Source organism: Saccopteryx bilineata, chromosome 10 (genome assembly GCF_036850765.1).
Source record: "Saccopteryx bilineata isolate mSacBil1 chromosome 10, mSacBil1_pri_phased_curated, whole genome shotgun sequence".
NCBI classification, from domain to species: Eukaryota; Metazoa; Chordata; class Mammalia; order Chiroptera; family Emballonuridae; genus Saccopteryx; species Saccopteryx bilineata.
In genome coordinates, this window is record NC_089499.1 from 34445743 (window position 1) to 34470220 (window position 24478).

The 24478-nt window shown below is 41.6% G+C and overlaps 2 protein-coding genes across 3 annotated transcripts in view; one reads left to right on the top strand and one right to left on the bottom strand.

Annotated features, from left to right (window-relative positions):
- The window catches only part of COL6A6 (collagen type VI alpha 6 chain), a 127892-nt gene extending 114517 nt beyond the window's left edge, over positions 1–13375 (top strand). The window contains exons 37-38 of the mRNA XM_066244667.1: positions 5698–6223; positions 13241–13375. Coding sequence (XP_066100764.1) covers positions 5698–5887 — 190 coding nt within the window. The 3' untranslated portion in view covers positions 5888–6223; positions 13241–13375. The remainder of the gene's footprint in view (positions 1–5697; positions 6224–13240) is intronic.
- A 1081-nt stretch (positions 13376–14456) lies between these two features.
- The window catches only part of PIK3R4 (phosphoinositide-3-kinase regulatory subunit 4), a 72624-nt gene continuing 62602 nt past the window's right edge, over positions 14457–24478 (bottom strand). For both annotated transcript variants that reach the window (XM_066244899.1, XM_066244898.1), the window contains exons 15-20: positions 22674–22885; positions 20903–21034; positions 17703–17803; positions 16647–16735; positions 16219–16327; positions 14457–15009 (exon numbers count right to left, since the gene is read on the bottom strand). In XM_066244899.1, the coding sequence (XP_066100996.1) occupies positions 14839–15009; positions 16219–16327; positions 16647–16735; positions 17703–17803; positions 20903–21034; positions 22674–22885 (814 nt within the window). In that variant the 3' untranslated portion in view covers positions 14457–14838. The remainder of the gene's footprint in view (positions 15010–16218; positions 16328–16646; positions 16736–17702; positions 17804–20902; positions 21035–22673; positions 22886–24478) is intronic.

The following is a 24478-nucleotide window of genomic DNA, read 5'->3' on the forward strand; positions in this document are numbered from 1 at the left end:
GGGACTGACTATATCAAACTAAAAAGTTTTTATACAACAAAAGACACCATTAACAAAATAAAAAGACAACCCACACAATGGGAGAACATATTCGCCAATACATCTGATAAGGGATTGATAACCAAAATTTATAAAGAATTTGTAAAACTCAACACCAGGAAGGTAAATAATCCAATCAAAAAATGGGTCAAAGCCCTGGCCGGTTGGCTCAGCGGTAGAGCGTCAGCCTAGCGTGCGGAGGACCCGGGTTCGATTACCGGCCAGGGCACACAGGAGAAGCACCCATTTGCTTCTCCACCCCTCCGCCGCGCCTTCCTCTCTGTCTCTCTCTTCCCCTCCCGCAGCCAAGGCTCCATTGGAGCAAGGACGGTCCGGGCGCTGGGGATGGCTCTGTGGCCTCTGCCTCAGGCGCTAGAGTGGCTCTGGTCGCAACATGGCGACGCCCAGGATGGGCAGAGCATCGCCCCCTGGTGGACAGAGCGTCGCCCCTGGCGGGCGTGCCGGGTGGATCCCGGTCGGGCGCATGCGGGAGTCTGTCTGACTGTCTCTCCCTGTTTCCAGCTTCAGAAAAATGCAAAAAAAAAAAAAAAAAAAGGGTCAAAGAACTGAATAGACACTTCTCCAAACAGGACATACAGATGGCCAATGGACATATGAAAAAATCTTCAACATCACTAATCATTAGAGAAATGCAAATTAAAACCACAATGAGATATCACTTCACACCAGTCAGAATGGCGCTCATCAACAAAACAACACAGAATAAGTGCTGGCGAGGATGTGGAGAAAAGGGAACCCTCCTGCACTGCTGGTGGGAATGCAGATTGGTGCAGCCACTGTGGGAAGCCATATGGAGTTTCCTCAAAAAATTAAAAATGGAACTGCCTTTTGACCCAGCTATCCCACTATTAGGAATATATCCTAAGAACACCACAGCACTGTTTCAAAAAGAGAAATGCACCCCCATGTTTATAGCAGCATTGTTTACAATAGCCGAGATCTGGAAACAGCCCAAGTGTCCATCAGTGGACGAGTGGATTAAAAAGCTGTGATATACACACACAATAAAATACTACATGGCCATGCAAAAGAAGGAAATCTTACCTTTTGTGACAACATGGATGGACCTGGAGACTATTATGCTAAGTGAAATAATAGTGAATAACAGGCAGAGAAAAACCAATATATGATTTCACTTATATGTGGAATCTAATGAACAAAGTGAACTGAGGAACAGAATAGAGGCAGGGGTTTGGTCACAGGGACCGGAGACACAGCTGTCAGAGGGAAGGGGGATGAGGGGATGGGATCAGAGAAGCTGAAGGGATTAGTAAATTATATATACATAACACAGAGATACAGATAACAGGACAGCAAATCCCAGAGGGAAGGGGAGAGGGAGTTAGGGGGAGGGGGGCAAAAGGGGTGTAAATAGGGACAAGGGGGTGGGGGGTGAGGATGCTATATTCAGTGGGACACTTGAATCCATGTTAACACAATAAATTAAAATTAATTTAAAAAACTGTGGGATACATCAGAATTCATAATTTAGGGAAGTTTATAGTCTTAATTGTTATATTAGGGAAAATTTTTAGCCCTACAAATTAACGAGTTAAACATTGCTCTTAAGATGTTATAGAATGGAATATACACTAAGATAGGAATCAAGTAGAACTTAATACTTTTAAGATATTTTAAAAAGTGTCAACAAAGGCACCCCTGGCTGGGTAGCTCAGTTGGTTAGAGTATCTTCCTGATAAGAAAAGGTTGCCGGTTCAATCCCCAGTCAGGGCACATACAGGAACAGATTGATGTTCCTGTCTCTCTATCTCTTCCCCTCTCTCTAAAATCAATATATAAATTTAAAAAAGAAAAGTGTCAACAAAGGAAAAAACTAGTCCTTTTAAAAATTAATAAACACGTCTTTTGCCTGTATGAATACTACTTGCATATTTTAAAATTAGAAATAATTTAAATCAAGTAGAAGGAGGTTTCTTTGTTTCCGTGGTAAATCATGCTGTCCTAGCACGCACACACCTGCCCACATCGGACTGCAATCAGATGTGCGTGCACCAGCCGCTGGGGATCACATACAGGCAGAGGCCTTCTGCAGTGTGCCGACTTTTACTTGTGCAGTTTGTGCATTTCTGCGTGGTGAGCAGAGCCAGAGGAGCTCCCGCTCCAGAGTGAAGCCTCCGCCTGCCATGGCTCTCCTCACTTTGCTGGGAGAACGGGAACTGTCCAGCAGCAAATGCTTTCTGAAGTCAGGCCTAAAACACGCCTGCGTGGTCAGTCCACCAAGAGCGGGGCTCCCCCTGCTGCAGGTGCCTGGAAGTGTGGGAAAGGGCTTTGCATTTGCATTTGCATTGGGTTCCACACAATATGCAGTTGGCCATAACTGCGAGGGCCCACACAGTAGACAGTTTGTAAAAATTAAAAGGCATTTTTGGAAACGGCTCCCACCTTGTGTTTGAAGAGCAATATGAGTAAGAGAGGGGATTCACAGTGCAGTGCTTTTGGACAGAAAGTTTCTTTTCCCATCTCCACACTGCCTTAGATAAACCTGGAGGCTCAGCTTCCCCTCTGTATCCAAAATGGGTGAAGTGTTAGGAACTGACAGGGGCGTCAGGAATTAAGACATGAAACCCATATCTCTGTTGATGAACTAACTCCCTGGTGCTTGCTGTGTTAGGCCGGGACTTCCCAGGACTTCTCTAAATGACCGAAGACTGAAATGAAAGGTAACAAGCCACACAGCTGCTTCTGAAACTCCCTGCCTGAGCCCTTCCCGGGAAGTGAAGCCGAACTGGCATATGGAAATGAGGAAGCTGAGCGTGCTTGCTAGGCAGGAGGTCCGGTCAGAGAGATGACCTGCCAAGTCCTCAGAATGACCTGCATAGGATGGGATGGTTCTGCTGGGAGACTGTAAGAAATTTAGGTAGAAGCTGGTTCTTACCAGACAGAAAAGAAAGGAATGGGACCGATGCACAATCAGCCGAGGACACAGATGGCCAGTGAGAGTGGGATTGCAGGGCAGCCTCTCTGTAAGCATAACTTAGATCTGCTCGGAGGCAATAAAAGCCACCTGCTTATTGCTTCAGTCAGTCAGGGAAGTGCTTGCTCCAGACTTGAAGGCGTTGGCAGACCAGAGCCAGAACAACTCAACTGTAAAAATGGACACCGTCACCAATGCCATATGAATAATACATCTGTTGTAATTCTGCTTCCAAAGTATGTTTTTGGGGACACAAAATATGTATGTTAAAATAAAAAAAGAATTGTCAAAATAGAAGCCATCTTGTCTGCATTTTCTACTGTAGTGCATCCAGTCAACTAGTAAGTGCAGTGTGGCTGACCCCAGATGACCTGCATAGACGGAGGAATCTGTGATCACAGAGAACCGAAATCTACTATGAGTGCCATCCACCTCATTTTATCTAGTTGCCACATCTTTCCACAGGCTTCGCTGGAAGTGGGCACAGGTTGCAAAATGAATGGAGTACTTCATCTTTATTTCTTTTTTTTTTTTTTATTTTTTTATTTTATTTTTTTTTTCATTTTTCTGAAGCTGGAAACAGGGAGAGACAGTCAGACAGACTCCCGCATGCGCCCGACCGGGATCCACCCGGCACGCCCACCAGGGGCGGTGCTCTGCCCCCCAGGGGGCGATGCTCTGCCCATCCTGGGCGTCGCCATATTGCGACCAGAGCCACTCTAGCGCCTGAGGCAGAGGCCACAGAGCCATCCCCAGCGCCCGGGCCATCTTTGCTCCAATGGAGCCTTGGCTGCGGGAGGGGAAGAGAGAGACAGAGAGGAAAGCGCGGCGGAGGGGTGGAGAAGCAAACGGGCGCTTCTCCTATGTGCCCTGGCCGGGAATCGAACCCGGGTCCTCCGCACGCTAGGCCGACGCTCTACCGCTGAGCCAACCGGCCAGGGCTCATCTTTATTTCTTTATTTTGACTACCTTCTGTTGGAGTTACCGATCAGTAAAGAAGTATCTGAACAATATAGAGCAGTAGAAAGAAATATATAAAGCCTATTTGATTCCCAAACAAGGTGATCAAATGATTCTTATCACATGTTTAACCAGTACAAGCTCCGATATACAACAGAGTGGGGGGGGAATGAATTCAGAGATATGATATTTATCACGTTCAACCCTAAAGAATATAAATGATTGGGAGGGGGGAGATAGCAATGCTATATATAGTAAAGAAGCACTTACCATTTTAACAACTTTTTCTTAACAAAGAGGAAGGAATATAGCCAAGATAACTAAACTTACCAATGCAGATAAGATAAACTCAAGCCATGGAAACAGTGTGTTCAAGACTTAAAAAGATGCAATCTCCATGATCAGCAGAGCCATGTTTGATGCAGAAAGACAATTAGGACTTTGGGGAATTTGAGTTCAAAATATTGAGTCTTGAAATTAATAAAGAATACAGAGAAGAGCAAAAATGTGGGAGGGTGTGAGGAAATTGTATTCGTACTGAAATTTAGCCACGACTGCTTTTCTTGGTAACTGGGAGAAGTTTGTTGATCAATTTAGGGCGTTCCTGATAGCCTTGATGGAAAGGAACTGAGGAACACTTTGGGATTTGAGCTTCAGAAGCCTAGACATGTAGTAGATGATGCAATGGAGGCTTCAGGGTCTGTGGAACGTGAATGGCAAGGTTTTCTTTGTTGGCTTGATGTCTTGATGTCTCCTTCACCCCTATCGTTATAGACGAAAGAAGGTATGTGGTGTGTGTGAGAGATGGATGGATAAATAGGTGAAAGGACAGGAGGGAGGAAAGAAAGAGATCACATTCATTTATGCTTTCGTTAGACAAATACTAAATGTGTACTAGGTGCTCAGAAACTTCTTAGTTTCTGGGATTACTGTGGTGGCCAGATATGAGCTTGTGAAACTTAATTTCTGTCTGGGAGGGCGAAAGGGTAGAGAACGGATCACAGAGAAGGCTACAAGTAAATTAAAATGTAGGTAGTACTGTTATGAAAAAACAAGAGCATGATATACTGAGTGACTAGAAGAGGGAGTCAGACTTGGTGGTCTCTGATGAGGTACTATTTGAACCAAATCTGAATAAGCAAGAGCCCACCATAGGAAGTTCTGAGTGGGACATGTCCCATGAAGAAGAAACTTTGCTGTTAGAATTATACTTCTGTACACTCTGACAAGATGTATTATCAGCTTCTGATACACCTGCCAGGTTAATAATGCCCACTTTAGTAATCCTAATAAAATTACCCTGAAAGAAAGATGCAATAAGAGGTGGGTACAACAACTGATTTAATAAGGAAGATTAATATAGTCCAGGGGTCAGGAACCTATGGCTTGCGAGCCAGATGTGGCTCTTTTGATGGCTGCATCTGGCTCGCAAATCTTTAATTAAAAAAAATAATGTTAAAAATATAAAACATTCTCATGTATTACAATCCATTCATTTCCTACTGCTCATGTTCATGGTTGCGGGCGGCTGGAGCCAATCACAGCTGTCCTCCGGGACAACACCAAATTTTTATTGGGTAATGCATAACGTACACGGGTCGTTGTATGGCTCTCACAGAATTACATTTTAAAATATGTGGCGTTCATGGCTCTCTCAGCCAAAAAGGTTCCCGACCCCTGATATAGTCTTATTAAAGTTGAAATGGCATTTATCTTTGTTGTTTTTTTGTGTTGTTGTGTAGCGCTGTTACTGGACCACATAAAGCTGCCCTTAAAGAAGATGCATTACAAAAGGCAAAATTCTTTCAAGATAAAAAATATGCATCAAGAGTAGCAAGAGACAGCAGAGCTAATGCTGTTCGAAATTTTACCAGAAATACATACCGTACCTTTAAAACTGGAAAAAAGGTGATAAAAACTGTTCCCAAATGACATGATCAAGTGCTTGAAGAACGTAACCTTAGGAAGAAGCATGGTAAGACTCTGGGCCTGCATAACTAAACTGACTGCCAAACTCTGGGTAACTGTTAGATATCTGCCTATCTCCGGAGCTCCACTCTGGAGGGCTGGACAACCTCAGGTCGTAGAATACGAGGCAACTCGACCTCCTGCACTTATTGGTATTAAGATATATCATGTCCATTTATCTGACCACTCCTGAGAATTCCAGCATGCTAAGACGGATATATTCAAGAGCTGTTATCATTAAAAGATGGAAGAGTGAAGAAGAATTTTGAAAGGTCTAATGAAGATGAATTATAATTGGAGGTAAATAGTGTATTACATGTGTGTACATGGGCTAGTGCTATTGATAGTTCTTTTGATTACTGGTCGCTGTCCAATTCCTGTAAATGGAGCTGTCTTTCTCAGTTTGGTGCTGTTGAATCAAAGATTGTTTTGAAAGACCCCAACATTTACCTTAGAAATTGATGCTGTGGTGTATCATAATTTTGAAAGTTTGGCCTTGCACAAAGAGTCCATTTAAACACATCACTGAGTAGTCCTCCACTAGCTTTGTGCTGGAAGATTTCTTCCCATCTTCTGTGGTTGTTAGCTTGGACAGGTGGGAAGCAGAGGGTAATTTTTCCCCCAGCTCCAAATCCTCTCTAACTCACTGAGAAACTCATTAATGCCCCAGAATATAAATTAACTGCTTTTGAGCTGTAAATTCCCTCTTCATTATATAGAGCCTCCTGCCTGGCTATTTTCATGAACTTTTATCCTTTTTTTCCTCATTATGGTCATTTATTACTTTTTATTCATCTATATATTCTGTAGACAAGGAGAATAAAGACACAACTTGTCACAGGTGAGCTCTGAGTTACTTTTACCCATCAGGTAGCTACTTAGTAAACAGCAAGAAGCAGGAGTGGCAGAGCGCTGCAAAGAGCCTTAAATAAAAGCACACCAACTGTGGAAAGATAGAGAAGTTGTTAATGTTTCATCTTTAAATATATATGGGGGTTGCAGAGATGCAAAAGAGGTCAGAGCGAGTTAAATCGGGAAAGTCTTCAATGTGCCTCACCTCACCCAGCACCTTCTGACAGCTCTCTCCTTCCCCCAGCCAGATCTTATAACTAATTGTTAATCTTACGACGGGGCTGATATTTTCACCGAAACACCAAAGTAGCATTATTTAATCTAGACACAATGTTCAGACCTTACCTCAAATGTGAGAGTGGCTCCACAGTTGTTAGCAGTTGCCCTGCGAGGCAGGGTATCACTCTATTCGGAAAGGGAGAGAGCCCCTGTTTGGAAACATGGGGCGGATGGTTCTGACACCTAACGCCAGTGGGTACGGTCTTTCTTTTCTATACCGCTGTTCATAAAACCTGGGAAAGGAGGGCATTCTGCAGTGTCCTGCCATCCTTACTAAGGCAACTCCACAGAGATAGCTCCCAGTGTCTTCGGGGGGAGGCAAGGAGTTTAATTAAATGTCATATTCATACTCAGGTAATACAGAAAAATAGAGCACATCAGGTTTCTTCATATCCTGAGTGGACTTAAAGCTTTAGGAAAAAATTATGTTCCAAGTACAGGAAATTAATGAGCAATATTTAAGAGAGATTTTAATAAAAGGGATTTGTCTGGTTAACTTTGTGAATTAGGACAACGCTCTAAGCAACCGAGCTATCCAGCCAAGGCTAGTTCACTTTGGATTAAGCAAAAACTCCTTTCTTCTGCTTATTGCTAGAAATACTTTTAAAATGTATTTGTCTTCTACATCGATAAGGAAAGTACACCAAACATACAGTCCCTTGGTGATCGAGATTATTTTAGCATTTTGGCTCATGTTTATAATCATTAATAAGTGAAGGATCTGAAACATACCGCAAATATTAAGTTCCTCTAAAAAATAAATCCCTAATGTTAGCATTTTTTCATGATTTATCTCTTTCTCCTAAATGGGGAACACTGCAAAAGATAAGTGTAAGTTAAATAAAACCCTAATTCAACAAAGAAGCACACAAAAAGCAGTGATGTTTCCTGATTTAACGTGTAAATGAATTGATTGTAAAGTACATGCCTCCTATTATCTCCGTGCTGAGTTATGCGTTAAACGTGTTGAAGAAAAAAATGTAGAGGTCGAAAAGAAATGCAACTCAACACAGCATCAGATTGTAACACTTAGTAACAACTCAACCAAATGTCCTCTTTTAAAATGGGGGAAGGTGTAAGAGGGAGAAGAATGGATGATAAGAAGGTCAAGTGAGAAAAGAATTCTAGCTCCGGCAGCTCACTCCATTTTCCTCAGCATTTCCCAGGTTGATCAGTCCTGGATAATTCAATAGCTCCAGGCTCGAAGCCCATCTTCAGTGTAACAGTTTTGTGTAACAGTTTTGTCTCCAAAAAAAAAAGTTCTCCCCTAAACTGAGCAGACTCAAAATCTGACTTAGTAGCTAGAAACTGTAAATAAGGTCCTAGCAGACTTGACAGGAGTCAAAGGCAACGCAACATAACAATGCAAAAGCTTTTCAGTTTGATGTAGTCCCATTTGTTTGTTCTTGCTTTTGTTGCCCTTGCCCAGGGAGGCACAGCCAAAAAAATGTTGCTAAAATCAATGTCAAAGAGTTTACTGCCTGTTTTCTTCTAGTTGTATGGTTTCAGGTCATACATTTAAGTCTTTAATCCATTTTGAGTCCATTTTTGTATATGCAAGAAAGTGGTCCAGATTATTATTATTTTTTTTTTTTGCATGTATGTATAGTTTTCCCAACAACATTCACTAAAGAGACTGTCATTTATTTCCCTGTTGTGTATTCTTGCCTCCCTTGTCACAGATTCACCGTGTATACATGGGTTCTCAATTCTGTTCCATTGATCTATGTGTCTGGTTTTGTGCCAGTACCATACTGTTTTTATTTCTACAGCTTGTAGTACAGTTTGAAATTGAGGGGCATGATACCTACAACATCATTTTTCTTTCTCAAGATTGCTTTGGCAATTCAGGATCTTTCATGGTTTTATATAAACTTTAGGATTATCTGTTACACTTCTGTGAAAATGACATTGTATTTTGACTTGGATTGCATTGACTCTGTAGACTACATTTTTACAGTATTAATCCTTCCAATCCATGAACATGGCATATCTTTCCATTTATTTGCGTTATATTCCATTTCTTTCATCAATGTCTTATAGTTTTTCAGAGTACAGTTCTTTCAGCTCATTGGTTAAATTTATTCCTAGGCCTTTTATACTTTTGGATGAAATTGTAAATAGGATTTTTCTTAACTTTTGTACTTTACATTTTTATTGAATTTATTGGGGTAACACTGGTTAATAAAATTATACAGGTTTTGGGTGCACCATTCTGCGTCATCTGTACTGCCCTGTGTGTTCATCACCCCAAGTCTCCCTCCATCACCATCTATCCCCCTCCCCTCTTCCACCTCCCTCACCCTTTTCCCTCCTACAATCCCCAAAGTATTGTCTGTGTGTATATTTTTTTTCTTTGCTTAATTTCTTCACCTTTTTTACTCAGTCCCCTATCCCCAATTCCTATCCCTTCTGATAGCTTTCAATTTGTTCTGTTATCTATGAGTCTGTTTCTAATTTGTTAGTTTATTTTGTTCATTAGATTCCACATATAAGTGAAATTATATGTTCCTTTTTTTCTCTGACTGGCTTATTTCACTTAGCATAATAATCTCTGGGTCCATCATGCCGTTGCAAAAGGTAAGACTTCCTTCTTATTTATGGCTTAGTATTCCATTGTGTATATGTACCACAGCTTTTTATCCATTCATCTACTGGTGGTCACACTTGGGCTGCTTCCAAATCTTGGCTGTTGTAACTAACACTGCAGTGAACATAGGGGTGCGTATATTCTTTCAAATTAGTATTTCAGGTTTCTTTGGATATATTATGGGATTTTTTCCTTAATCTCTCTTCCTGATAGCTTGTTACTAATGTACAGAAATACAACAGATTTCTGATTTTAATTTTTCAGTTTTATGTAGAGGTATGTGCCTTCTATAACCACTTTGTTAAGGACTTTTATTATAAATGGATGTTCAATTTTGTCAAATGCTTTTTATCTATTGGGATGATCATGATTTTTATCCCTATTTTTATTCTTGGTTTTGTTAACATTGTATATTGTGTACTGGTTTAGAATGTTGAACCATCCTTGCATCCCTGGAATAAATCCCACTTGATCATGGTGTATGATCCTTTTGTTGAGAATTTTTGCATCTATGTCCATCAAGGACATTGTCATTTCTTTTTGTTTGTTTGTTTTGGGGGGTTATTTTTGAGTATCCTTGTCTGGTTTCAGTCTCAGGGTAATGCTGGCTTTATAAAACTGATTCAGAAGTATTGCTTCCTCTTGCATTTTTTGGAATAGTTTGAAAGGTACAGGTATTAACTTTTCCTTTAAATGTCTGGTAGAATTTATCTGTGAAGCCATCTGGTCCTGAACTTTTTTTTTGCTGGGTGTTAGATTCCTGATTCAATTTTGTTATGAAAGGTCGGTCTGTTGAGATTTTCTATTTTTTCCCTTGTTCATTCTCAGAAGGTTGCATTTTTCTAGAAATATTTTCCATTTCTTCTACAGTGTCCCATTTGTTGGTATGGTATTCTTTTATAATCCTTTGTATTTCTGTGATGTCAGTTGTAACATCTCTTTCATTTCTGATTCCATTTATTTGAGTCCTCTGTTATTTTCTTACTAAGTCTGGCTAACAGTTTGTCAATTTCATGTATCTTTTTAAAGAATTAGCTCAGTTTCATTGATCGTTTCTTTTAGTCTATTTTATTTCTACTCTATTATTTATTATCTTCTTTCTTCTACTCACTTTGGGCTTTGTTCTTTTTCTAGTTCCTTTTGGTGTCAAGTTAGATTGTTTATCTGGGATTTTCCTTGTTTTTAAAGTCCAGCCTGTATTGCTATAAATTTCCTTCTTATAACTGCTTTTGCTGCATCCCATAGGTTTTTAGAAAGTTTTGTTTCCATTTTCGTATGTCTCAAGATATTTATTTCTTCTTTGACCCACTTGTGTTAAATAGCACTTTGTATAATCTCCATGTGTTTGTTTCCTTCTTGCTGATTTCTAGTTCCAACACGTTGTGCATAAAATATAGTTGACACGATTTAAGTCATGAAGATGAGTTTATTGAGACTTATTTTGTGGCCTACTGCAATCAGTCCCGGAAAAAGTTCCATGTCCACTTGTATTCTGCAGTTTAGGGATGAAATGTTCTATAAATATCTACTTCTGTTCTAATATCCTTCTTGTCTAATATGTCATTTAAGGCCACTGTTTCCTTGTTGATGAGCTAGCCATTGATGAAAGTCCTCTACTATTATTGTATTACTGTCAATTTGTATTGACTCAATGTCCTTTATGGTTGTTAATATTATATTTAGGTGCTCCTATATTGCAATTGTAAATATTTATGATTGTTATATCCCCCTTCTAGGATTCACCCCATTAACGCTGTGTAATGCTCTTCTTAATCTCTTTTTACAGTGTGTTTTAAAGTCTATTTTGTCTTATATGACCTCTCTGTTTCTATTTGCATGAAATATCTTTTTTCAGTCCCTTCACTTTCAGTCAGTGTGTGTGCCTCTCAATCTGTTAGTCTCTTGTAGGCAGCATATATATGGGTCTTATTTTATCATCCATTCAGCCACCCTATAGCTTTTTATTGGAACACTTATTCCATTTACACTTAAAGGAATAATAGATAAATACTAACTGCTGTTCTGTTCATTTTTTTTTTTTTTTTTTGGTAGTTTCTGTAGTTGTTCTCTGTTCCTTTCTTCTTTTGTGGTTTGCTGGGGTTTAACTAAAGTTACGTTTGAGTTCCTTTCTCTTTATTTTCTGTGTACCTTTTGTTTTCTCACTACCATGAGATTCATCTATATCAGTCTGTATAGCAGTGCAGTTTAAACTGATAGGAGCCTAAGTTTGAATGCATTCTAAAAATGCTATTTTTACTTCCCCCTACAGTTATCTGCTGTCATAGTTTACATCTTTTTGTTGTGTGCCCCTTAAGTATTGTAATTATAGTTGATTTTCTGATTTTTTGTCTTTTAACTTTCATAACTTTTTTTTAAAGATTTCAATTATTGATTTGAGAGAGAGAGAGAAGGGCAGGGGGAGGAGTGAGAAACATTAAGTCGTAGTTGCTTCTCGTTCGTGCCCTGATCGGGCAAGACCCACGCTTTGAACCGGTAACCCAGGCCTACGCTCTATCCACTGCACCATCACAGGTCAGGCGTTAACCTTCATAACAACTTTTTAAGTAACTAATTTAGTGCCTTTACTATATATTTGTTTACCCATGTAATTTATTTTCATATATACCAGAGATTTAAAATAAATAAATATATATATATATATATATTTATTTTAAATCTCTGGTTATGGCCTTTATTTTTCTGCTTAAAAAAGACCCTTTATTATTTCTTGTAAAGCCAGTGAGGAACTCCTTTAGTTTTTGCTGGTCTGGGAAATTGTATCTCTTTTTCAATTCTGAATGCTAACCTTTCCAGGTAGAATATTCTACATTGTAGTTTCTTTCCTTTCAGCAGTTTTAAATATCTGTATATCCTGCCACTCCCTTCTGGCCTGTAAAGCTTCTGCTGAGAAATCAGTTGATAGCCTTATGGGATTTCCTTTGTCTGTGACAATGTCTTGGCTCTCGTTAGGTTCATTTTGGAATGCTCCGTACTTCCTGGACCCGAAGTCTGGTACCTTCCCCACTCCTTACCTCTGTTTCATTTGAGTTTTTAACCTGTATTTTTTCTTATTCCTTCATTTGAAACATATTCTTCTGTCTTTTCAATCTGACTTTGTGTTTGTTGCTATGAATGAGACAAAACAGCTCTCTCCTGATCCTGAAGGAGTGGCCTTGAATAGGAGCAACCTCTATGTAAACGGCATGAGCTGGGTGATTTTGCCAGGCTAGCTGGAGCTGTGTGGGTGGGTGTGGTGCCCTGGGTGCTGGCTGAGGAGGCTCAGGGCCCGGGACTCAAGGGCTGGCCACCCAAGGATGTAGCAGGCATTTGCTGGGAGGCCACTGGCCAGAGCCGCAGCATGTGCTGGCCGAGTGGGTCAGGAAAGCTCTGGAGGCATTACAGGCCAGCTAGGGTGCTTGGACCTAGCTCCCTCCTGCACGCTCTAGGTGGAGGGGGAACGTAAACAAAAACGCCCCTATTGAAATCGGTACCTCTGATTCCAGACAGTTCTCACAGTTCTGTTTAGCAGGCACCCTGGGGTAAGTAAATAGATTTTTTTCATGTATAGTTTTATCACCGTTTTATCACTGTCTCAGCGCAGGCAAGTCTGCCCATGCGGGCCCCTCAGGATTATCCCTCCCTGCTGCAAGTCAGCCTGTGGGGTAGGGCTCCTGTCTCTCCTACCTTCTCCATGTGGTCCTGCTCTCATTGTGAAGCAGCTGTTAGTCGGCCCTCAGTTCCTTAGGAGAAACTTCTCTACACAGGTGAGTCTGGGGTGTTCCTAGGCTACCGTCTAGGAACCTCTTCATTCCTGACCATTCTGAGTAACAGGATTTTCCGATGCTTTAGTTGTTTACCTGTTTAAACACTAAGTGTAGCCTGACCTGTGGTGGCGCAGTGGATAAAGCGTCAACCTGGAATGCTGAGGTCGCCGGTTCAAAACCCTGGCCTTGCCTGGTCAAGGCACATATGGGAGTTGAACATTCCTGCTCCTCCCCCCTTCTCTCTCTCTCTCTCTCTCTCTCTCTCTCCCCCCCCCCAAAATAAATAAATAAATAAATAAACACTAAGTGTATTGAATCATGAACCCAGACATATTCATAAAATTGCCATGTACCATAACTATATTATATAATTATAGCAATTTAAATTTTTGAAGCATTTCTTAAACAAGTAGTATTTTCCCCAGACTCAGGTTTTCTATTCCAATTTTTAGTTTTACAGATTCATGGAACTAATTCCAAACTAAAATATTTTGAATACCATAAACTCTTTTGCAAATTAGGGTGACAATTAAATGTGGAGAGAGAATCAGGTTCATGTACTAACAATAATCAACAACCTTGAACCTATATTTTACTGGGAAAGGCCAATTTCGGTCTTTTAAAAATATAAATTTTTGGCATGTTAACATGCCAAAGTTTAATCCTTCTATTTTTCTTTCTTTTCCATACATTTAATACATAATCTATACTGGATGAAAGCAAGCTGTTGAGCCAAGTGTTAGAATTTATGGTAGAGCCTATAAACCAGAATGATGGCTAAGAAGAGGCACGTTTTTCGGGAGCTGATCCACAGGAGATCAATTCTCCAGCACTAAATAACTAACCAGGCAGACTATAAAACACAGGAAGAAAGACTGGAGCAGACAGAGCAGAATACCGGCTATCCAGAGATTTGAGTAGAAGGCCTGGTTCTGTCACTGATTCTTTGTGACACTGAGAACATTTCTTCTGAACAAATGCTGCTACAGAGTTTATTCTTCTGCTAAGATTTACTGGTAAAAGCACCACCAAAAAGAAATGAAAACCCTTAAAATGCTTGAATAGTTTTATTAGCTGCTTTGAATAGCATTTTTAATAGCAAAATGTGTTTACATTTTAATAGCTTACAACCATATTTTTCAATACAAAGTAAACTGAGATCATGTAAGTCTTAGCATTCTAGATCCCTCACCTCTGACATATACAATAAAAGTCCCGAAACTGTCCGCTGATTCTCAGAGGTATGTACACGTGTACTAGTCACATGCAACCTCTTTAACCACCTTGGGTGGGATTTCTTTTATCATGAAACATGACTATAGAGACATGATTTTGAAAATTAAGCAAAGGGATCAATTCTCACTATCTGTCTCTAAATATACCTTTAAAGTTACAGTATATTTATACAAATTATACATTTCACTAGGTTTTCATTTCCACACCTTAACAATCCCATCTCTAGAAGCAGTTACAATAAAGCCCTGTGTTGTCTGGAACGTGGCAACATCTGTGATGATGTCGTGATGTCCCACAGGCAGAGACTCCGGGCCCCTCCGAGGGGTGTCATCACTTGGTCCTGCCTTCTGCTTATTCTGAATTTCCTGTTTCATGGTTAAAAATCAAGGAGAAAGCCAGAAATCAAAAGCCTGTACCACATTCTGCCTCTTGTAAGTATTCCTGCTTTGGGGATGTGCTGTTGAAGCTAATACCTCTTATGGAGTAGCCATGCTTTCATAGATACATTGAGCAAAAGCAGGAAGAGTCCAACCTGACATTCGAGATCTCCAGTCATTAGATTCCACGAGGAGCCACTTACAAATATGGGAAACTTATAAACAGGCTAAACTGTACATATTTCCTTTGTCAAAGTCAAAAGGGGAAGCATATAATTAAGAGGTAAAAATGACCAGAACAGAGAAGTAAATATCAGATGTTCAGCATTTCTAGAGCTCATTACCACCTGCCCTGAAGGAAGCACTTTCACTTACTGGCACTGACTCGGGCCCGGGCACTCTCAGGTATGTTATCTCATGTGAAGTCTTTGTCTAACTTGAAGACAAGTTTTAGAGCCCCAACAGCCAGGTTTGAATCTCAGCTTCACTGCTTGCTAGCTGATGATCTTAAGGAAAATAATAAGATAACTTTATAAGGAAGTACCTTGAAGGACTGAGCAAGGTATAAAGTGCTTACTTCAAGTGGTATACTTATATATGCACTTTTTTTTTTTTTTTTTTTTGTATTTTTCTGAAGCTGGAAACGGGGAGAGACAGTCAGACAGACTCCCGCATGTGCCGACCGGGATCCACCCGGCATGCCCACCAGGGGCGAAGCTCTGCCCACCAGGGGCGAAGCTCTGCCCACCAGGGGGCGATGCTCTGCCCCTCCGGGGCGTCGCTCTGCCGCGACCAGAGCCACTCTAGCGCCTGGGGCAGAGGCCAAGGAGCCATCCCCAGCACCCGGGCCATCTTTGCTCCAATGGAGCCTTGGCTGCAGGAGAGGGGGATGGAGAAGCAAATGGGCGCTTCTCCTATGTGCCCTGGCTGGGAATCGAACCCGGGTCCCCCGCACGCCAGGCCGACGCTCTACCGCTGAGCCAACCGGCCAGGGCCTATATACGCACTTTTGATATGTTTTTATACCTCAATAAAATTTAACTTTAAAAAATACATAAAAGCCAACAGAAAATAAATATGTATTTCTTAAACTTGAGGAAACGCTGCCACTCTTGGCCAAAGCCCCTTATTTAACTCAATGTTTGTGAAAGCCATTTTTATACCTACAGAAAGAAGTTGAAGAAAGACTACTTGTACCTGGACAACTTCAGTGCCTTCAATGATCTTCCTGTAGTAGGACACAGACGGGGAACTAGTGCTTCCTGCAACAACATAGGACCGCTCTGGGTAAGCCAAGTCCCAAAACCTAGTGAAGAGCAAATGAATGGTGAGCACCTCTGAAGGAAAAGAGAGGAACTAATGATCATGGGCTTACATTATTGATTCACTGCTTATTTTCTTTTGCATTAGGAAAAGTAAGTTTTCTAGAACAGCATAAAATTAGTTACAAAATAAGTTACACATGAAATATTAACAGCTGTCCTTGCAAGATATGGATGACTTTGAACATTACTATATTGTTAATATACATAATAAATAACACACCAGTGTTAACCATAGCATCCATCCACATTTTATGATCTTTTTTAATTGTTGCATAAAATAGTCTTTACCAGATACTCTACCTTATTTTCATGTCTGAGCCAGCTGTTAACAGGATAGGATTTCCATCTGCAGGACTACAGTAGATACCATGAACACTGTGAGGAGAAGGCTTTAATGGAAGAAATATGAGTCAAATAAAAGGTACTAGTGTGTTCCATTAATGACAATGCCAGTCCCAGAGCTAAATCAGTTGTCAGTGGCTTTATAAGCACCTGCCTAATGAAAGAAATAAGAGACTGATATGTATGTCTGATATAGTTCTTTCTTTAGGACGTAAAAAAAAAACCAAATGCATTTTTAAAGTGAGAGGAAGGGAGGGAGACAGACTCCCACTGTGCCGTGTCTGAGATCCACTGGGAAAGCCCACTGGGGACGATGCTCCATTGCTCAGCAACCGAGCTGTTCTTAGCACCTGAGGCAGAGGCCATGGAGCCATCCTCGGCGCCTGGGGCCAACTCACTCCAATTGAGTTATGGCGATGGGAGGGGAAGGGAGAAAGAAGCGAGAGGGGGTGGTGGTAGAGAAGCAGATGGGTGCTTCTCCTCTGTGCCCTGACCAGGAATTGATCCCAGGACATCCACACACTGAGCTGATGCTCTACCACTGGGCAAACTGGCCAGGGCCAAAATGCATTTGCTTTGTACCATTCTAAATAAGGAGGCAGACTGTTCAGCTTCTAAAAATTTTCTGTGTTGGATAAAAAGGACCCCAACAAGCAAAGAAAAAGAAAATCTTTCCTACCTGTCTTGGCAACATGACAATTACAAACAAAAGTGTGTGTAAGAGGGTCATGTTCTATTTTTTTAATGATCTAAACATCACTCTAGGCTTTTCCTATTTAACCCAGATTTTTAGTGGGGTTCTAAAGTATCACAAACCTTACAGAGCTAGCAACCAAAATACCCAATGAGGGACATGGCCTAAGGCAATGAAAGCACCCAAGCAGCAGCGGACACCTAATACTTCCTTAAAATGGAACCTAAAAGCCCAACTGATACCATGTTTGCTAAAATGTCTGGGAGTACCTGGGATATGGGAAATTATATTAGCCTTTACAATAAAAACTGGAGCCAAACCTGTAACTCAGAAAGTGGTGGTGCACTGCTGGCCCAGAGAGTGAATCTTCTGTCACCAGTTTCCATGTCCCACATGGACACTTCATTGTTACCCTGAACAGCTGAGGGAAACAAAGGCCAGACCATTACTCAGACGAGAACTCTGCACTCATAACAATCACATCTCGGTAAATAAATAACCCAAGTCAGCCTGTACCCATTTCCCTTTTTTCCCATCCAGCAAAAAATGTTCACTAGTAAAGAACTTCGTGACTCTATCACACCAGACTGGAATGCAAAAAGATGTTTTTAATAGCCTACCAGTGAATATTTACTGGTGTCTTGTCTAACCAAGTGGAAAGAATTGTGAGGTGAAAAGTCAAATCATAAAACAGTCTTCCCTCAAAAAAACCTCCAGTCTAGAAACAGGAAAAAGAAAAGCACTGAGTTCCACCTGAACTCAAGGAAAGCAAAGGTCACACCCAGGGGGCAAGAGTCGGGCCCGTGGAGATGCGCTGGGACTGAAGGAACAAGTACAGCCGCCGGGGCTTCCCTAGGGTAAGTCACTTCAGGCAGAAAGAGTGGACTGAGCAAAGACAAAACCCCGGTGTGGGTGCGCTCTGGGGGAGCAGGAAGCGGGGCTGCGGCAGCACAGTGTGACAGCGAAGAGGGGGAGGTGAAGGCAGAGACGGGACAGAAGGCGGAAGGGCGAGTACAGAAAAGGACACTGCTGGCCTGAGGAACGGCCATCATTCTCTAGGTGTTTTTGAGCAGAGGGAGTGAGGATACCCCAGCTGCATTATTATTACCTGAACCAACAATACTTATTATGAGCTAGTCATTGTCCTAGGCACTGAGGAAAAGAAGGCAAACAATTCCCAGTAACGCCCTGTTCCATGGCACCTACATGCTAATGGAGACAAGAACCAAAACCATTGGGACGCCTTGAAGCAGGAACGTGCTTTCAGCTCCAGGAAAGGCCAGGCAGCCAGTGGCTGGAGCAGACTGAGCCGGGAGGTGGCAGGAAAAGGGCGGTAGTGCTGGGCACTGCCCACCCACCGTGCTAGGCTGGCCCCCGTGAGCCACACGAGCAGGCTCCTGTGACCTAGATTCTAGATGGTTTGGGCCTGCAGTAAGCTAAACGGCCCCTCAAAATAACCAGGTTCTAGTCTCTAGTCTCTGGAGCCTGTGGATGTTACTTTATATGGAAAAGTGACTTTGCAGATGTGATTAAGTACCTTGCAATGGGAGAGGGCTTTAACCTGGATTGTCCAGGTGTGCCATGAATAGAAACACAAGTGTCCTTAGAAGAGGGAGGCAGGTGTGACAATGAAGCACAATGCTACGGTGCTAGCTCTGAGGAGGGAAGAAGCGGTCAGTGAATCCTCCCCTAGAGCCTCCGTGGGGAATGTGGCCTGACCATCACCTGATTTGGGCTCAGCGAAAACACATTTTGAACTCTGGCCTCCAGAACTGTTAGAGAATAAACCTGTGTTTCAAGCTAGCAGTTTGTGGTCATTTCTTATAGTAGTCACAGGAAACTAACCATCCCCTCCCCTCCTGCCTTCCACTGCTGATCTGCTGGTACCAGCCCTATTTTACTACATGGCCTGTCAGGATGCACCTACACACACACACACATCTTTGTAAGTAGTTCCTTTGAAAATAAATCCTCAAATTATCCTACCCTTGGGGTTACCACCTGTTTCCAGTTGAAACCCTGACTGGTAAAGGTCAGAGGGAGTAGCAGTGGCAGATCTCATAGAGCCTGTGGGCCACGGGAGGAGTGTGGCTGTTACTCAGAATGAGAAGCCACTGGTGGGTATTCAGCAGAAGAACAGTCCTAAGAGGTACGGAGCAGAGGAAAGAACAGTCTTCAGAGGTAAGGATAAAAGGACGGAGTTACAAGGATATTGCTTGAATAGGACAAGAGATTATTATGGTGGTCTGGACTAGGGAGAGTGATCGAGGTGGTCAGATTCTGAATATCTTTTAAGATAGAACATTTGATTGGCAGATAGACTAGAGGTGGCATAAGAGAGACAAGACTCTAGCACGACTCAAGGCTTCTTTCCGAGCACCCAGCCTGAAAGAGCTGCCACTTACTGAGAGGACAGTGGAGGAGGAGCCAGTGAGCGCACAAGTGTTCCATTTGGACATATCAGGTTTTCATTGAGATGGTTATTAGAACTCTTAGGGAATTTTTTTTTTTTTTTTTTGGAGAAAGAGGCAGGGAGAAAGAGACAGGAACATCGAGCTATTCCTGTATGTACCCTGACCAGGAATCAAACCGGCCACCTCTGTGCTCTGGGACCACGCTCCAACTGACTGAGCTCCTGCCCAGGGCTAGAACCCTTAGAAAACATTTTAAATAGACAGATAGAAAGATGGAGAACCAGCAAATCAATGACTAGGAGAACTGAGAGACAGATGTCCTTGAATTCAGGCAAGGGAAATATTTCAGAAAAGAAAACAACTGACCAAATGATAAGTCCATGGCCACTACACTTGGTATGAGACGGTCTGTGTGTGTGAGAGGGACCAGAGAGAGCCTAGATGCAAGAGGTCCAGTGAGGAAACAACAACAAGACCTTATTTATTAAGCACGAATTCTGCCCCAGGCTATGTGCTTTATATGTGTTATCTCAAATTCGTACAACTCTGTGAGGTAAATATTTTTAATCACATTTTACAGATGAGGAAAGTGAGTTTCAAAGACATGCCCAAGTGTCCTGCCCAAGAATCCATACAAGAAAATCTGAATGCCCTGTAAGGGGAGGGAAGGGAAAGGAAGTTTGCAAGAATTACAGCAGAAACAGATCGATAAGAAATGACAACTGACAAGGAAGAGCCACGGTGTCTGGGATTTCTAGAAACATGGCGGCAGCTTTAACAACAGCGTTATAGAGAGCAGAAAAGCAAGTCCTGGAGGGGAGGGGGGAGGGGGCACCTGAATCTATGTAAACACAGTAAGTTAAAATCAATTAAAAAAACATGGGCTGTAAGAGAAAACAAATGGAGGGGAAACAGTGCAGACAGGAATGGAAGGTGATGTAACTGATCAGACTATTTTTTAACATAACTGTGAAATGATAGTGAGATATTGAAAGCACAGCAATACCTGTTCACATGTAAAAGAAACACTCTGGAAGCACAGGAGCCTTGGCAGCAGGTCCTATGCACTAAGAAGCCCCCACACCTGAAAGGCAGCCGCCACTTACCTGCGATCACCCAGGACTGGTACAGAGGGTGCATCGACAGGCGTCTGATCCGCGCCCTGGAAGGGTGACAGTGGCTGGAAATTGGCAACTGGAACCTCATGTCCCAACAAGCCATGGTACCACTGCTTGTACCTTAAAGAGAAAAAGGATTACCATCTAATGATTAAAGCATATCAGGTTAATTTACAGAAATAGTAACATTAGCTTTGTATGTATTTACAGTTTTAAAACTGACTTAGTCACTTAGAAAAGCTTTTTTCTCATGCAGCTGTCTCCCAGGTTCAAATAATACTTGTTATTTAATAACTAAAGATATAAAGTGCTCATCACAATACTACTACAGAAATGTCTAACACATGTACATTGAAAATGAATAATTCATTAATTACTGGCACTGCTATTAACTAACAAAGGCGGTCACAAAGAAACAGAAAATCTAGAGAAGAGACAAAATGAATTTGATACTCAAACTGTTCAGAAGCCCTAAATCACCAGAGGGGTTTACTGGCACGTAATGATCATTCTATCAACCCCAAAGTGACAAAGAGCTCTGTAGCTATCCTCAGATTTCAATCACTTTCACAGGTTCTTTTCTACAAAACATTCTGGAGATAGGCATGGGTGTCCAATCACAGCAGAAACTGGAGTGAGTTCCTGCACATCTGACCACAACTCAAATCCCACCGAAAGAATGCCCCATCCTAGAAGACCGTCTACCCTAACACTTGGCTAGCTGTGACAAAGGCACAGCACATTCGCAGCTTGGTCTCTGATTCCAGCGGAGACGGGATGGGTAATAACAAAAGGGGCAGCAGGGTCCCTCTGTTCGTCACCCAGGCCCACTCCAGGACAACAGCTCAAATAGCACAGGTGGCACTGGCTGCCCTCCTCACAGCTGGCCAGGGTGCCACAGAGCCAACCCCGCCGTCTACTGCATCACTAAGCCTTCAGTGGCTACTCTTCTTGGCCTGGCCTGCATCTTCCTGCACCTGTGCAGTTTCTTCACACAAAAGGCAAAAATCATGCATTCCATATAAACTCTATAAAAAAGGAATAAAAGAAAGGGTAGCTATTTCACAATCATAAATGCAAGTTGGGAAATTTAAAAACCAAAATTTAAGCACAGCAGGTTCTTTTGAAAAAGAGTGTCAGGTAGGGAAAGAAAAGATGCGGTACCTTCTCGAGGGGCAGGTTCAAAGCCCTATGGGGGAAATGTGAAACTAAAACAGGAAAAGAAGCAAGATCGCCTGGCACATCTCGGCCCTGAGGTCGGGGTCCGGAGGAAGAGTAAGGCAGGATCAGCCTGCAGCTCTCCTCCTGCACCAGGCCCAGGAGAGATGCTCTCACCTCATCAAAGCTCCCAGCTGCCCTTGAAGGATCAGCCCCGTTTAAAGATGAAGAACTCAGAGGAGTGAAGTAACCTGCCTGTGGTTACTGGGATTTAAAACGAGTTCACCTAAACTGAAACACTCTCATTCATAAACCAGGCCTGCTGCTTCCCCGGCAGAATGAGGCAATGCCAGCAAATCTGATCACTACACTGATTATAACAAGGCTCATTCCAGAACAAAGAGAAATAAATTGTCTTATGCACTGGTATACTAATTTCACTCTTTCAAATTTGCTTTTTAATGAATAAGAAATTAAATTGCAAGTGATTATAAAAATTATATATAAAAAAAGATAGAAAGAAAAAGGAAAATGCTTTCATAAGAACACAATTCCAGACATTAGTGGCATTCAAAACTCAGTGGCTTGAGAGTAAGCTCACCAATGCAGAGCCAGCACTGGTGGATGTCCACAGCAAAGGAAGTTATGAGACCCGACTTCAAGTCGTGCTTCAACATCCACGCGTTGCTGGAAGACCGGAGGTCCCAGCCAACCAGAGAGCCATTCACAGTGGCGTAGGCCAGAACAGACTGCGCCCCAGAGTTGAAGTGATGCATGTCCACGACACAGCCGTCCTCCTTTTGGTCTAGAATTCTAAAGAAATACACAAAAGGCAAAGACTTCCCAGTCACTGAAAACATACCAGTCTCCATTAAGATGAATTTATATCCTAATCATGGTCAAGAATAAAAACTCGGACCCATCAGGACGACAGCTGAGAAATTTTTTTAAAAAATTATTTTAGACTTGAAGAAGAAATACAAATGGTACATAGAATTCCTGTATATCCTTCATCCAGCTTCCCCTGTTAATAATACCTTATAAAAACCACAGAACTTTTATCAAAACTAAGAAATTGATGTTGGTACAATGCTAGTAAAGTGCAGACATACAAGGGTTTCATCAGTTTTTCCACTAGTGTCCTTTAACTATTCCAGGATCCAAAATACCACATGGAATTTAGTTGTCGTGTCTCCTTAGTCTCTTCCAATTTGACAGCTCCTCAGTCTTTCCGCTTCTCTCATGACCTTTTGGGAGAGTAGTGGGTTACTTTATAGACTGTCCCTCAATCTGGGTGTGCCTCCAGTGTTCTCACAAGTACTGAGTTTATGCTTTATTGGGAAGGAGGCCACCAAAGTGGCTGGCCCTTCTCAGTGCTTATTTGAGGGAATACCTGATATTAGTGGTGTTGAGCTTGATCATTTGGCTAAGGTGGTGTTTGCCAGGAATCTCCACTGTAGCTTCCTATTTTTCCATATATAACTATTATTTAGGGGAAATGCCTGTGGTGTTCTAATGGTAACTTTCTATTTCCCTCATTCCTTCTACAGTCATAGATTAGAATTCTTCTATAAGGAAAAGCTGTCACTTCTACAAAAATTTAACTTGTTCATTTACTTATTTATATAGTACAGACTCATGGACATTTACATTATTTTTTGAGTTATTACCTAATACTATTGTGATTTATTTTTTTTAACTTAGGTATAGTAAAATTCACTTTCTGTGGTATACAGTTCTATGTATAGCCATCCTATGCAAATATACATGCAAAAAAAAATTTTAATAGCAAATGAACAGCCATTTATCTTCTACCAGAGAACCATAGAGAACAATTTCACACCCCAGAAACGATCCTGTGCAGCCCCTTTGTCGTCAGCCCCTACCCCATCCTGTGGCAACCCACTGATCTGCTGTCCCCCTTACAATTTTATGTTTTCCAGACTGCTGTATAATGGAAACAACAATAATATACAGCCTTTTACATCTGACTTCTTTCATTACAAAAAAGGACTTTAAGATTCATCGATGTTGTTGCATGAATTCAACAGTTTACTCATTTTTATTACTGATAATAAAAGCAATAAAATACTACTGATTCCTTTTTATTCCTTTTTATGTACTAGTCCATTGTATGGGTAAACTGCTTTTTTAAGCTTCAGCATTTTTAAACTAAAAAGAATATCCTACTGCCCAGCCTTCTTCATCAGTACATACCATGCTTTTACACACACTAATTTAGTTTTATCTTTTAGGTCAAGAGTCAGCAAACATTTTCTGTAAGGAGCCAGACAGTAAATATTTTAGGCTTTGCAAGTCATATACGTCTCTATGCGTGGTCTTTTTTTTTTACAACCCTTTGAAAATGCAAAAATCATTCTTAGTTCATGGGCCATACTGTAGGCT